At 41.0% G+C, this 12,933-nt stretch overlaps 1 protein-coding gene across 1 annotated transcript in view; it reads left to right on the top strand.

The window, feature by feature from the left end:
• GALNTL6 (polypeptide N-acetylgalactosaminyltransferase like 6) overlaps positions 1–12,933 on the top strand; it is a gene marked incomplete at both ends in the record, with an annotated part of 964,759 nt that overhangs the window by 894,966 nt on the left and 56,860 nt on the right. The window contains one exon of the mRNA XM_079773123.1: positions 10,658–10,879. Within this exon, the coding sequence (XP_079629249.1) occupies positions 10,658–10,879 (222 nt within the window). The remainder of the gene's footprint in view (positions 1–10,657; positions 10,880–12,933) is intronic.

Below are 12,933 nucleotides of genomic sequence, written 5' to 3'. Positions count from 1 at the left end.
AAACAAGGAGGCACCGATCGGACTATCGGGCCTCAGAGGGAGGATAGGGGAGGGTGGGGGGAGAAGGGAGAGATCAACCAAAGGTCTTGTGTGCATGCATAAGAGCCTAACCAATGGTTAAGTTCAACAGGGGGTTGGGGCATCCATGGGGAGGGGTGTGGGATGGGAATGGGGGGATGAGGACAAATATGTGACACCTTAATCAATAAAGAAATTAAAAAAAAAATAGAAAAAAGGAAACCCTTGTGCATGGTGGAAATGTTAAATGATGCGGATACTGTAGAAAATAGTATGGAAGTTCCTCAGAAAAATTAAAATCCAACAATTTCACTTCTGGGTATATACAAACAAAAAATTGAAAGCAGGAATTTAAACAGATATGTATACTCACATGTATAATAATAGTCAAAATGTAGAAGCAAACCAACTGTCCATTGACAGATCACTGGATAAGCAAAATATGATGTATACATACAATGGATTATTACTCAGCAATAAAAAGGAAGAAAATTCTGATAGATACTACAAAATGGATGAACCTTGAAAACATTATGCTAAATGGAATAAGCTGGTCACAAATGGACAAATACTGTATGATTCCACTTATATGAGATATCTAGAGTGGTCAAATCCATAGAGACAGAAAGTAGACTGGTGGTTGCCAAGGCCTGAGGGAAGGTGGTCTGCAGTGTTAGTGTTTAATGGGTCTGGAGTTCCAATTTAGGAAGGCATCTTCATCCTTTTCATCACAGTGCTTTCCTCTTTTATGGCAATAAATGAGTCCTCACTAAGTTTCTAGCTGCAAACTGAAAGTCTCTCAAATGGCAGCAATGTCGACATTCTCAGGGTCAGTCATTTCTTCTAGAAATTCTATTTGAATTTCACTTCCAGCATTATCCATTTTAGATTTTTTTGCTTCTCTTTCATCTTTGTTGCCCAATTCTGTCTTTTCAGTTATCCTTTTTTTCTTTTTAATGTCATGTGGGTTTATCGATGGGAATCAAGGAGGCAACACATGTGCTTTGCTGCCTGTGCATGAACTGAGTGGCAGATGTGCAATGACCAATCACCAACAGACTTTGAAAGAAGTCGTGTGATTGGCCACTGATCATACTGTGCATCTTGTGGGGGCTAAAATAATGTTAGTACTTTTCCTCCCACCTTCTCAATTCTTCTAGGCTAAGTTAATAATCAAATTGACAAGGACAGATTAACAGGAGAAAATCAAGTTTTAATACATGCACATGAACATTTCAAAGACAGTGCGGCAACATTGGGCATATAAGACAATTTTGGACAAAGGAGAAAAGGATGGGGAATGGGATCTTGGGTTTGGAAAGTGAGACCGATGATTTACGGGTAGTTGAGGAAGGAAGAGCAGGACATACAAAGCAAAAAAGTCTTGCTAGGCAACTCAGAAACAATGAGGCACAGGGAGTATCTAACAGCCCCTGCCTGAAGTCCATAGCTAATTCAAATTAAGCTAAGGAGAACATCCTAAGATCTTCCTGATACAGGTTTTTCTGTCTGAATCTCTTGGGCAGGAAAGGGTGCAGTGTCAAATTTCTTTATGAGGTTTTTTTTGTATGTGTGTGGGGGCGGGGAGGGTTGGTATTTCTTTTTATTGATTTGAGAAAGAGAGGAAGGGAGAGAGAAAGAAAAATATCAATGTGAGAGAGAACCACGGATTGATTGCCTCCCAAACAGATCAAACCTGCAACCTAGGTATGTGCCCTGACGGGGAATCGAACCTGCAACCTTTTAGTGTACTGGCAGACTCTCCAACCAGTTAACTCACACTGGTCAGGGCATGAGTTTTGTTTTTTACTAAAGAGCTTAAAATCAATATCCTAAAAAGGGAAGCATCTGGGTGGTAAAACTTTGTTTCCTTTCAATCTGTATTTTACATAATGATTTATGGCCTGAAGAACTAATAGCAACATTTGTTCTTTATACAATTACTCACAGTTAATATATCATAGTAACTGAACTGTGTTGTTGGGAGCATGTGAATGTTTTAAATCCACTGAACTGTACATTTAAAATGGTTAAAAAGGCAAATTTATGTTATTATACATTTTACCACAGTAAAAAATTAGGCAAACTGATTTTAAAATTCATCTAGAAATGCAAGGACCTAGAATAGCCAAAACAACTTTGATAAAGGACAAAGTTGTAGGAATTACATTACCAGATTTCAAGACATTAAAAATTATATTGGATCAATGGAAGAAAATAGAGTCCAGAAATGAATTCTTGCATATGGTCAAACATTTCTAGGGGGAGAGAGGGAATGAAGAAATTTGTGAGGTTAGGCAAAGACTTCTTAAATATGACACCATAAGCACTTATCCCTAGAGAAAAGTTGATAAATTGGATTCCATTGAAATTAAGACCTCTTACTCATTTAAGGGCATTGTTAAGAGAAAAGACAAGACAAGAACTGGGAGAAAATATTTACAAATCACACTTCTGACAACTTGTATTTCAAATATATAAAGAATTCTCAAAATTTAATAAGAAAATAACAACAGCTCATTTTTTAAAATGGGCAAAAATATTTAAACAGATACTTGACCAAAGAAGATATATGGTAAATAATCACATGGAAAAATGCTTAATGTATCAGTTATTAGGGAAATGTAAATTGAACTCATAATGAGATACCACCACACACTTTTTGTTTGTTTGTTTGTTTGGTTGGTTGGTTGGTTTTGGTTTTGGTTGTTGTTTTTTATTAAATTTATCTTTACTGTTTAGCAGTTTCATTAAAAGTTAGACTACCTACCATATGACCCAGCCAGTCCACTTCAAGATATATACCCAAAAGAAATGAAAGTAAATATCTATACAAAGACTTGTACAGGATTGTTCATAGTAGTATTATGTGTAATATCCCAAACTAGAAACAGCCCAAATGTCAATCAGCAGGTAAATGATAAACAAATTGTGGTATATCCATAGTGTAGGATACGATAAAAAAGGAATACATGCAACTCCATGGATAAACCTCAAAATAATTATGCTGAGTGACAGAAGCCAGCCATAAAGAGCACATACTCTATGATTCATTTATATAAAATTTTAGAAAATGCAAACTAAGTTATAGTGACAAAAATTAAGTCAATGTATATATATAACACCCAGAGTGCACCCTTACATAAACTATGAACTTTTGGTGATTATGACGTGTCAGTGTAGGTTCATAAATTATAACAAATGCACCATTTCGGTAGGGGGTGTTGCTAATGGGGGAAGCAAAATATTTCTATAACTGCCCTTCAATTTTGCTCTGAACCTAAAACTGCTCTTTAAAAAAAATAGCCTTAATGTGGCAGGTTAGTGAGAAGCCAGAAAAATTCCTTGGCAAGTGGAATGGGGAAACTGAGACAGATAACTGGTTCAAACTGGCCTCATCCAGCATCCTGACTTTCCTGCTTCTTTCTTCCTTGCATGCCCACTCCCTTAAGCATTAAGTCCTCAGGACAATGAGTTTCTGATCAGCATCAAATAATGTTAGGAACAAAGCTTTGGGTCTATTGATGACAGAGACAGAGTTTTGGCCAAACTAGAGATAACATCTAGGCCTCAGTTATGTTTTAGCCTCCAAGCTCAGAAAAGCAGCAAAACCAGATGAACTGACCCCATGGCTGACATCAGGACCAGATGCAATGGCCAATGACCCCCCCTACCCTAGTGCTGACTAATCAGCAGAGACCAAGACTTGACCCTATATGCTCATGTTGATGGATCAGCATATTAAAGGGCACACCTGAAAAGCTGATCAATATTCTATTTTGATCCTGCCCTGAGACCTTCCCTAAAAATCCCTGCCTTTAGAAAATAGATAAAAACCCTTGAGACAAAGTGCCACAATAGCCAGTTAGTTAGATATTAACAAAAAGGAAGGGAGCAAATGGGACCAGATATCTGATTAAATCAGATTAACTGGGAAAGGACAGTTTCACAGTCACTCCAGGCATGTGAGTAGGCAGGAAAGATGCTTTTCAGTCACCCCAGGGAGTAACCAGCACCATTCCTCAAGATTAAGGGGCGGAGAGGGAGGGTTGGGGAGAAGAAACCAGTGAGCGGAAATTCCTTTCATTGAATGCATTATGCACAGTTGAAGCCAAAATGGTGACCATAAAAGGGGAAGGGCACTAGCCTGGGAAAATCTGGAAAAGATCAGATTGGCTAAGGGCACAAAACCCTAAAGATCCAGGAAAGGCATCGGTTGGGGAAGGCACAAGCACAACCCAGGAAAAGCCAGGAAAGAGATTGGATAGTTTGAAAAAAAAGTCTACTCTTTCCCATGGATGCTAGACAAAGAATCCAGTGCATGCCCTACTTGGAGCACTCCTATGCCCTTCTCTCAGGCATGAATTTCTTGCCCTTTTTTCTCCTGAACTCCAAAGGTTCTGCACGAGACTTGCAACCAGGGAAGCAGCCAGCAGCAGCAGAAGAAGACTCTTCTTTTGCCTCTAACTTCCTTTCCTGAGTCCACACAGCCTCTATGATCACCTGCCTGCTCTCTGCCTCTCTTAGGACATACTACCTCTTTTCATTCTAATAAATCTTGTCACTATTGCTTAAAATCCTCCTATGTGTGTCCCTGAAATTCTTTTTCTGTGACATCACAAAAGAATCCTATTTCCAGACCATGCTCGGGCCACCCACCTTGACCCCAGTCTTCCTCCAATAACAAAAGGACCCAGCACACTCTCTCTAGAGCATGCCCACGCCTTCCTTCGTCAAGCATGTATCCTTGCTCTTTCTCCTAAGCACTAAGGGCCCTTCTTTTGCCTCTGTAACCTGTTTCCTGAGTCCCTGCAGCCCAGCTGGCTCACTTCTTCTTCTTCTGTAACTTTCTCTCTAAAAGGCCAAGGCAGCTCTGAGCAGCCCACTTGAATCTTCTCTTTCAGTGTACTTTCCTTTGCATGCTAAATAAACTTCCCTTACACTAGATTCTTGGCTCTGAATTCTTTCCCTGCCAAATTTAAGAATCAAGATTGCTGAACTGAGGGCTGACATCACTGCCAACATTAATAAAATTTAAAAAAAAAAATTTAATAGATCAGTACTTGCCTGTAGTTGGTAGAGGTACCAAAGAAAGGAGATATGGAAAGGGTTTTCAAAGAGCCACACAAAAACATTTGGAGGTGATGGATATGTTCATTATCTTAATTGTGATGATGGTTTCACTAATATATACATATGTCAAAATGCACCAAATTGTACTTTAAATATGAGCAGTTTATTGTTTATCATTATTCCTCAAAAAGCTACTTTAAAATTAGGCTTGCATGCACTTTTAAATAAGGTTTGTGGTTAAATCATTTGGCTGCATTAAATGCCATCAGATATACTACCATAAATATCCAACGTATTTGGCTAAAAAATATAATAGAGATATAATTAAATTACATCAAAACAGCCAAAAGCATGTAATCACTTGCAAACGGCTCACACAGCCTTAAGGAAGAAGAGAGAGGAAATGGCCTGTGGGAGCAGGCTCCCTTTTTAGTACTGGATTAGCCATCTCTCTTTATGCTGAAGGCTTCCCATGGGCTTCAAAGAAGTCTTTAGATCAGAGAAGAATAGCACCAGGCTGAATAATTGTGGTGAGGTGGAGGCTCTCCTAAAGAGATTCTCTTTTGAGCTGTATCCATGATGACATTATCATACTATCAATGATGGGAGGGCTTTGGGGTGGGACTCTGGAGCTAGTAAAGTACTCTTAGGCTTCAAAGAAGAGAGAAGAAATGCTTTTAAATCAAAGCAGAATTTTGAAAGTCAGGGGAGAGTGATGCAATTCCCTGCTGGAGGAGTGACTGTGACAAATAAACTTCTGTGTGAGATTGGCTTTGCTAGCTATCAGAAATATCTGGGGGGGGATGCACCAGACAAAAAAAAGCGGGGGGGATAGCAAAGCCAATATAAAAGAAAGAGAAATCTATTACTAAATACACCATAATACAATAGCTTAATATTGACACAAGCACAGTATGGGGATTGGGGTCACGCCAGTGCACATGTAGTGATTGCACCCTGCAGAGAGAAATAGAAACAGGCTACTAAGGCAAGATGGGCCAGGTAATACACATGCATGGGACAACCTCATAGCCCGAGAAACAATCGACTCCCAGATAAAATGCTGAGAAACTGAATGAGGATTGTGTTTTTGAAATAATCAAACAGTAGGATCTAAAATGTTGCTGACAAAAAAAAAAAATAATTAGTGGATGGATTTATGCGGTTTCATGAACCAGCAGGTGTAATGGAACTATCTATTTTCTTCCTGCTGCACAATAAAGATGATCAGTCAGAGCTGGAAATCTGTTCCTAGGAACTGAAGTAGAAATGTGACTTAATGTTCCTGGCAAAAATATCAATTCAAAGACCTGATGATTCTGAGAATTAAGGGAAGATTTAGTGTTGGGTAGTGCAGAGCAAACAGAACCTGAATTCTAAAGACTTCTAATATGAGGCTGAATGTGTTAAATTGTGTTAATAAATATTTAGGCAACACAAAGAAAGGAGAGATTAATATCAGCTTCAGTTCAATAGGGGAATATTTGTGATATGCATGGAAGCACAGAAGGGTGATATAAAAATAGATGATGTTATCAATGTCTTATGCATAAAAGGTGCTCACAATAACAGTTTTTATTTCATTTATGATTTCAAAAGTATGAAGGTCTGCTGCTTTTAAAAAATAGAGAAATCCTTCATTTGCTTTCTGTACAAAAGAAAACATATTTAACTATCTTTCTCAAACTGTTACATGATTTCTATGCTGAGAATAACCCTAGCAGGTCAAAATTTCCTAGATCCATTTTAAATGGGATTGGGCCCTCTCCTCCAATCTCCTTTGTCCACATACACTCAGGGCCTGAATGGAATCCAGCCCAGATGTGCAGAGACAGTAAGCCTTCACCTTATTTTCAGACTGATGTTAACAGCAAGCCCTACATTGTCCCTTCTAGCCATGCTGAGCCTGGCCTCCAGCTACCACTTTGCCCCGCTGTTATCTTAAACTATACAGCTGCTTCCCTGCTTGCTTCACTGATAGGGGGCCAGCAGGGTCCCACCGGGGAGCAACAGAAAAGCAGTGGGATCGTGGGCAGCATATTTAGATCAACTGTGTGTTATAGCCGACTTCTCTGCAGAGCGCTTGAAACTTTCCTGGAATAATTTCCACAGAAGAAAATATTCACTATGTATTGGCAACAGCAGCAAAATATGCCAGATTCTGCATATACAGTCAAGTAGTGAATTCAAACACATTCATGGAGCACACATTCTATACATTTTATGTATATCGGAAATAGGGTTGCCTTCATGTATTTGAATGTGTTCCTATCTAAATACCCCAAATGTGTATATGGCTATCCTATTTCCTGGAGTGGATGACTTTATTCTATAATCAAGAAAAGAACCAGGAAACTCTTCTTGCAACTGCTTGTAATATTTCTCAGCTATGGTTCCAATGTTCTCCCAAAAACGAAGTGCTGATTCGTGATAACAGTGGCAAGTTAACATAGTGTTATATATATATGTGTGTGTGTGTGTTTTCATTTATCTTTATTGTTGAAAGTTTTACATATGCCCCCTTTATTTCCCATTGACCCCCTCCACCCCACATCTGCCTCCCCGCAGGCCTTCACCACATTATTGTCTGTGTCCAGGGGTTATGCATATATGCATATAAATTCTTTTGTTAATCTCTCCTCACCCATCCACACCCACCCACACCTTCCCTCTGAGATTTGTCAATCTCTTCCATGCTTCTATGTCTCTGGATCTATTTTGTTTATCAGTTTATTTTGTTCATTAGATTCTACATATGAGTGAGATCATGTGATACTTGTCATTCTCTGACTGGCTTGTCTCACTTAACATAATATTCTCCAGGTCCCTCCATGCTGTTATTTTTTACAACTGCATAGTATTTCATGATGTAAATGTACCACAGCTTTTTTATGCACTCATCTACTAATGGGCACTTGGGCTGTTTCCAGATCTTAGCTGTTATAAATTGTGCTGCTATGCACATTGGGGTGCATGTATTCTTTCTGATTGGTGTTTCTGGTTTCTTAGGATATATTCCTAGAAGTGGGATCACTGGGTCAACTGACAGTTCCATATTTAATTTTTTTTTTTTGAGGAAACTCCATACTGTTTTGCACAGTGGCTGCACCAGTTTGCATTCCCACCAGCAGTGTAGTAGGGTTCCCTTTTCTCCATATCCTTGCCAGCATTTGTCATTTGTTGATTTGTTGATGGTAGCCATTCTGACAGGTGTGAGGTGATACCTCATTGCCATTTTAATTTGCATCTCTCTGATGATGAGTGACTTTGAGCATTTTTTCATGTCTCTTGGCCATTTGTATGTCTATTTAGATCCTTTGCAGTATCTATTTAGGTCCTTTGCCCATTTTTTTAAATTGGATTCTTTGTCTTACTTTTGTTAAGTTATATGAATTCCTTATATATCTTGGAAATTAACCCCTTACTAGATGTATCATTGCCAAATATGTTCTCCCATACAGTTGGCTTCCTTTTCATTTTGTTTATGGTTTCTTTTTCTGTGCAGAAGTATTGTTATTTCCAGAATAATGACTTCAGAATGATATTATTTGGCCATTCCCCTGGATGGTTTATAAGCAGGGGAGTGGGAAGTGTTATGGACAAGGCAATGCCAATGGGATGGTAGGCAGCACAACAATGGCAAATAATTCATCGAAGAACAAGTCTGATACTTTTGATGCAGGAATATTATAAAGAAAGGGACACAGAGGCAACCAAGAAATCAGAGTAGTCTTTGTAGCATTGTCTCTTTTCTGCATCTTGCTGTATTAATTGAGCCCTACTTTGTGCCCACCCATTGACCATAACTAACCAAGGAATCCATGAGGCAGCGAGGAGGTCAGATGGGGAGGAGGCCCAGGAAGATGCTGGATGTGGAGTTGGCAGGACAGAACAAGAAAAGTGTACGATCCCATTAGGAATAAAATATTTGAAGACTATGTCTCCAAATCCAGCAGACCCCTGGGCACAGTTCCAGGCCTTAATTAGAATTGTGTAGCAATTTTTAAGATAAAGTGATTTTCCTAAATATCACTAATTTTGTTTGTTTGTCTTGTTTTTGTTTGTTTTTGTTAATCTTCACCCAAGAATATTTTTCCATTGACCTTTTAGAGAGAGTGGAAGAGAGAGGGAAAGACAGAAACATCAATGTGAGAGAAACACATAAATTAGTTGCCTCTAGCACACACACTCCTGGGGCCCCGGGCTGGGGAGGAGTCTGCAACCATGGTAAGTGCCCTTGACTGGAATCAAACCAGGGACTCTTTGGTCCACAGGCCAACATTGTATCCACTGAGCCAAATCGGCTAGGACAAAATATCACTAGTTTTTACTTTACTTTTACACATGTCTGGGTCTTCTTAAAGTTCCCAGCTATTCTGTTCATTTTATCTTCTAATGCAAATGAAAACCTGGAAAGGGTCAATGTTCACACCAACTAGATACTTAAATTAAGGAATTTGAACACAAAACAAAGAGAACCATAGCCTATGGGAACCAGCCTATGAAACTGGGCTGCAAGCTGGAGGCATGAGACCTCATCTCTTCAAGACACTGCGGTTGCTTTGTCTGCCACGTAGCATCACAGAGCTGAAGGGATGTCAGAGAGCATCTAATCTCCACTAGCACCCTTCCCACAGACCGCTGTGGCCAAGCCCAGTACCCAGGCTCTCTGATTTCCAATGCCGCACTCTTTCTAGTAATAACAGCTCTACTATTCATAACACCTACTGTGTGCCAGGTACTATTCTAAGCACTTTGCAGGTTACTTTATTTAATCCTACAACCCCTCCCATGACGTAGGTACAGATTACTACATGTACTTTCTTTAAGTGAGGAATCTGAGGCCTAGAATCAAATAACTCTCTCAATCTCAAAACTGACCGAAGGGCTGTGCTTCTTACCCTGAACGCACACACGCTCCGGCCCCTACACGGGGTGCTTATTTCCCTCCCATCAACCTTCCTTCACCCCAATGAAGAAGACTAGGTACTTGGTGCTTCCCTTCACCCGGCTTCATTGCGCAGCAGTTTACTAGATTCTGCTTGGTGCCCCGGGTCACACGTAGAAAGTATCATCAGAACGCCTGGTCTTGAACTGAGCGATGCTGCATTCTCTCTATAATTGGGTATCAGCTTGTTTGTCCTCCTTCTAAGCAAGATCCCTGACTGTTCCTGGAAATGCTTTAAGCAAAGCGATGCCTGAGAGGAACTTCATTATCTCCCGTTTCACCTGCCTTAGTTCTACGTGAAAAAAGAGAGAATTTTTATAATTATGAAGTAACGGGAGGGATGAGAAAGTTGATACAATTGTAAACTGAATTTTGACTAGCTCCAATTAATTATCTGATTGGCAACTGACCCCCATGGCAGAGCAGGAATGTATGCAAAGCCTTGGGCTAATCATATCATCCCCCATGCAGTTGGGAAAACTCATCGTTAATAAGCCACCAACCGGAGCTGCCTGAGGTTGTCTGACCTCTTTCCCTTTTCTCTCTTCAACTTCTAGTGCAACTGAGCTCACCCTTGAGTGCATAGACCAATAAATGACAATCTTTTCTGCTGCACAGAACCTGAAGCGGGTGGCGGAGACCTGGATGGATGAATTCGCCGAGTACATTTACCAGCGCCGGCCCGAGTACAGGCACCTCTCCACCGGGGACATCTCCGCCCAGAAGGAGTTGCGCAAACAGCTCAAGTGCAAGGACTTCAAGTGGTTCATGGCCGCCGTGGCCTGGGATGTGCCGAAGTACTACCCTCCCGTGGAGCCCCCACCTGCTGCCTGGGGAGAGGTGAGGGGCGGCTGCGTGAACCCTGCTCTTGCTTTAGTGCGTCCATCTCTCTCAGCCCCAGGAGGTGGGAGGGGCCGCGGAAACCCTCACTCCTTTGCCCAGCTGGAAAGTCACGTTAGCTTAAGTGACCTTGGCTAGGTGAATGGTCAACCTCTTTAGAAATTGCAAAGGGTGAGCATTCAGCCCTCAGCCCCTACAGCTCCACCTAAAAATTCTTGGCCACTGTTGACCCCCCCCAAATGGATTTTTCAACATACCTGAAAAATATGTTTATTTGAGGTTAGTGAAATGAGCATGAGAGCTTGTAGAGAATGAACATACCTGTCATGCTACTGCATCGATAAGGGTGACCTGATGTCCGTGATAAAATCCCTCGCAGTCCCCCATGCTCAGCCTTGTTCCTGTCTGTATAAGCAAAGGACAAGGTGACAGAAGGGCTTGGCTTTTTTCCTACCCAGGCTGTGCTGTGCGGAATCGTGAGGAAATGCATTTCCCTGATACCCGGAACTGTGCCATGTGCGGGAGCCCCGCCTGTTCCCTAAATAAGCACTAACCTTTCCACCTCCGAACGCTTTAAATGTCCATCTTTGGGCATTAAAGGACTATTGTGCCGGTTCACTTCCATTCCATCCCGTGACTATAGCCTTTTCCCCATAGAATAGAGTGTGGAAAGCAAGAACTGACATTGGATAGGGTGGATTTATCCTAGCAGCCTAATCTGCTTTTAGCAGAAGGTTTATGGGGGAAGTGCAGGCTGGGCGCGAGGCTTTCCGCAGGCAGGAGTTGACTGTTGCACAGGACCCTTTTCAGCATCAGCCTTGGTGTGTTTGGTGGTGTGTTTGTCTGGTTAGTGTCCGTGGCCTGGTAGAGCTCTGACCCAGGTGGCTGGGGCATAGATGGAGAGGCCCCAGGTACTGAGGCGTGTTCCTGGGTGAGCTGTCCCAGCTCCTGTAGAAAATGTATTCGGCAAGTTACATGTGTGCTGTTTGCTTTGCTGAGAGGGTCCAGAAAGATGTCATTCTTTACCTGAGTCAGATCCCCAGACATGAAGGAGTGGAGGCCATCTCCACATGCTCCATCTCCTAATGTTTTTTATAACATATTTTTATTGATTTCAGAGAGGAAGGGAGAGGAAAAGAGAGATAGAAACATCAATGATGAGAGAGAATCATTGATTGGCTGCCTCCTGCACACCCCACACTGTGGATCGAGCCTGCAACCTGGGCATGTGCCCTGACCGGGAATTGAATCGTGACCTCCTGGTTCATAGATTGACACTCAACCCCTGAGCCACGCTGGCTGGGCTCTTAATGTCTTTTGTATGTGCGCGTGGCCCTGATACTGGCTGCTTAAATCAGTTAGTAATTTGGTCTAATCCTTTGCATCTTAAACATTTCATTAGAGTTTCCCTGGAACGTTAGTAATATTAATCTACTGGTATTAATTTTAGCTATTTAGCATGGGCTTAATTTACAACAGTGGAAATTGAAAGTACCCTCTAGAAAGAACTTTCTTTGGCTAATGCATCATAAGACATAGGAATTTTTTACCCAATAAGCAGCTGAGTTCCTTCCTAGAGTATTATGGTTAAAATCATGTCTGTCATCTATCTGTGATAATTTAAACCCAGTCCTGCCTTAGTGACCAAGAAATACTCCTGAAGACTTCACAGTATTATTGTGTGGTTTGCAGCTGCATTAAACTTTCATCAATCTTTTCTCCACCTGATATAGAAACAAAAATGTTTATTCCTACCTGCTTACTACCTTAAACTGCATGCAATTGGCCACATTTTCCCACTATACATGACTAAACTATAACAAGGTATATCCGAAGCACCTTGCTTGGAAACAGATTCAAGCTTCCACTGAGGTTCTAGAAAAGACACAACTTCCCAGGAATAATCAAAATAAGACCCATTTTAGGGCCAAGTAAGCTATGCCAGTATTTTTATCCATTACTCTAGACTGCCTCACACCTTTTACAAGGCTTGTGTGGCCTTAGGGACATTTGCATTCATCATTCCTGGTCTAAACAATCAGACATTGAGAAGA

This window comes from Cnephaeus nilssonii, assembly GCF_951640355.1.
Source record: "Cnephaeus nilssonii genome assembly, chromosome: 5".
Taxonomy (NCBI): Eukaryota; Metazoa; Chordata; class Mammalia; order Chiroptera; family Vespertilionidae; genus Cnephaeus; species Cnephaeus nilssonii.
Note: the sequence above shows the minus strand (reverse complement) of the source record. Positions and strands in the feature narration are given on the sequence as shown.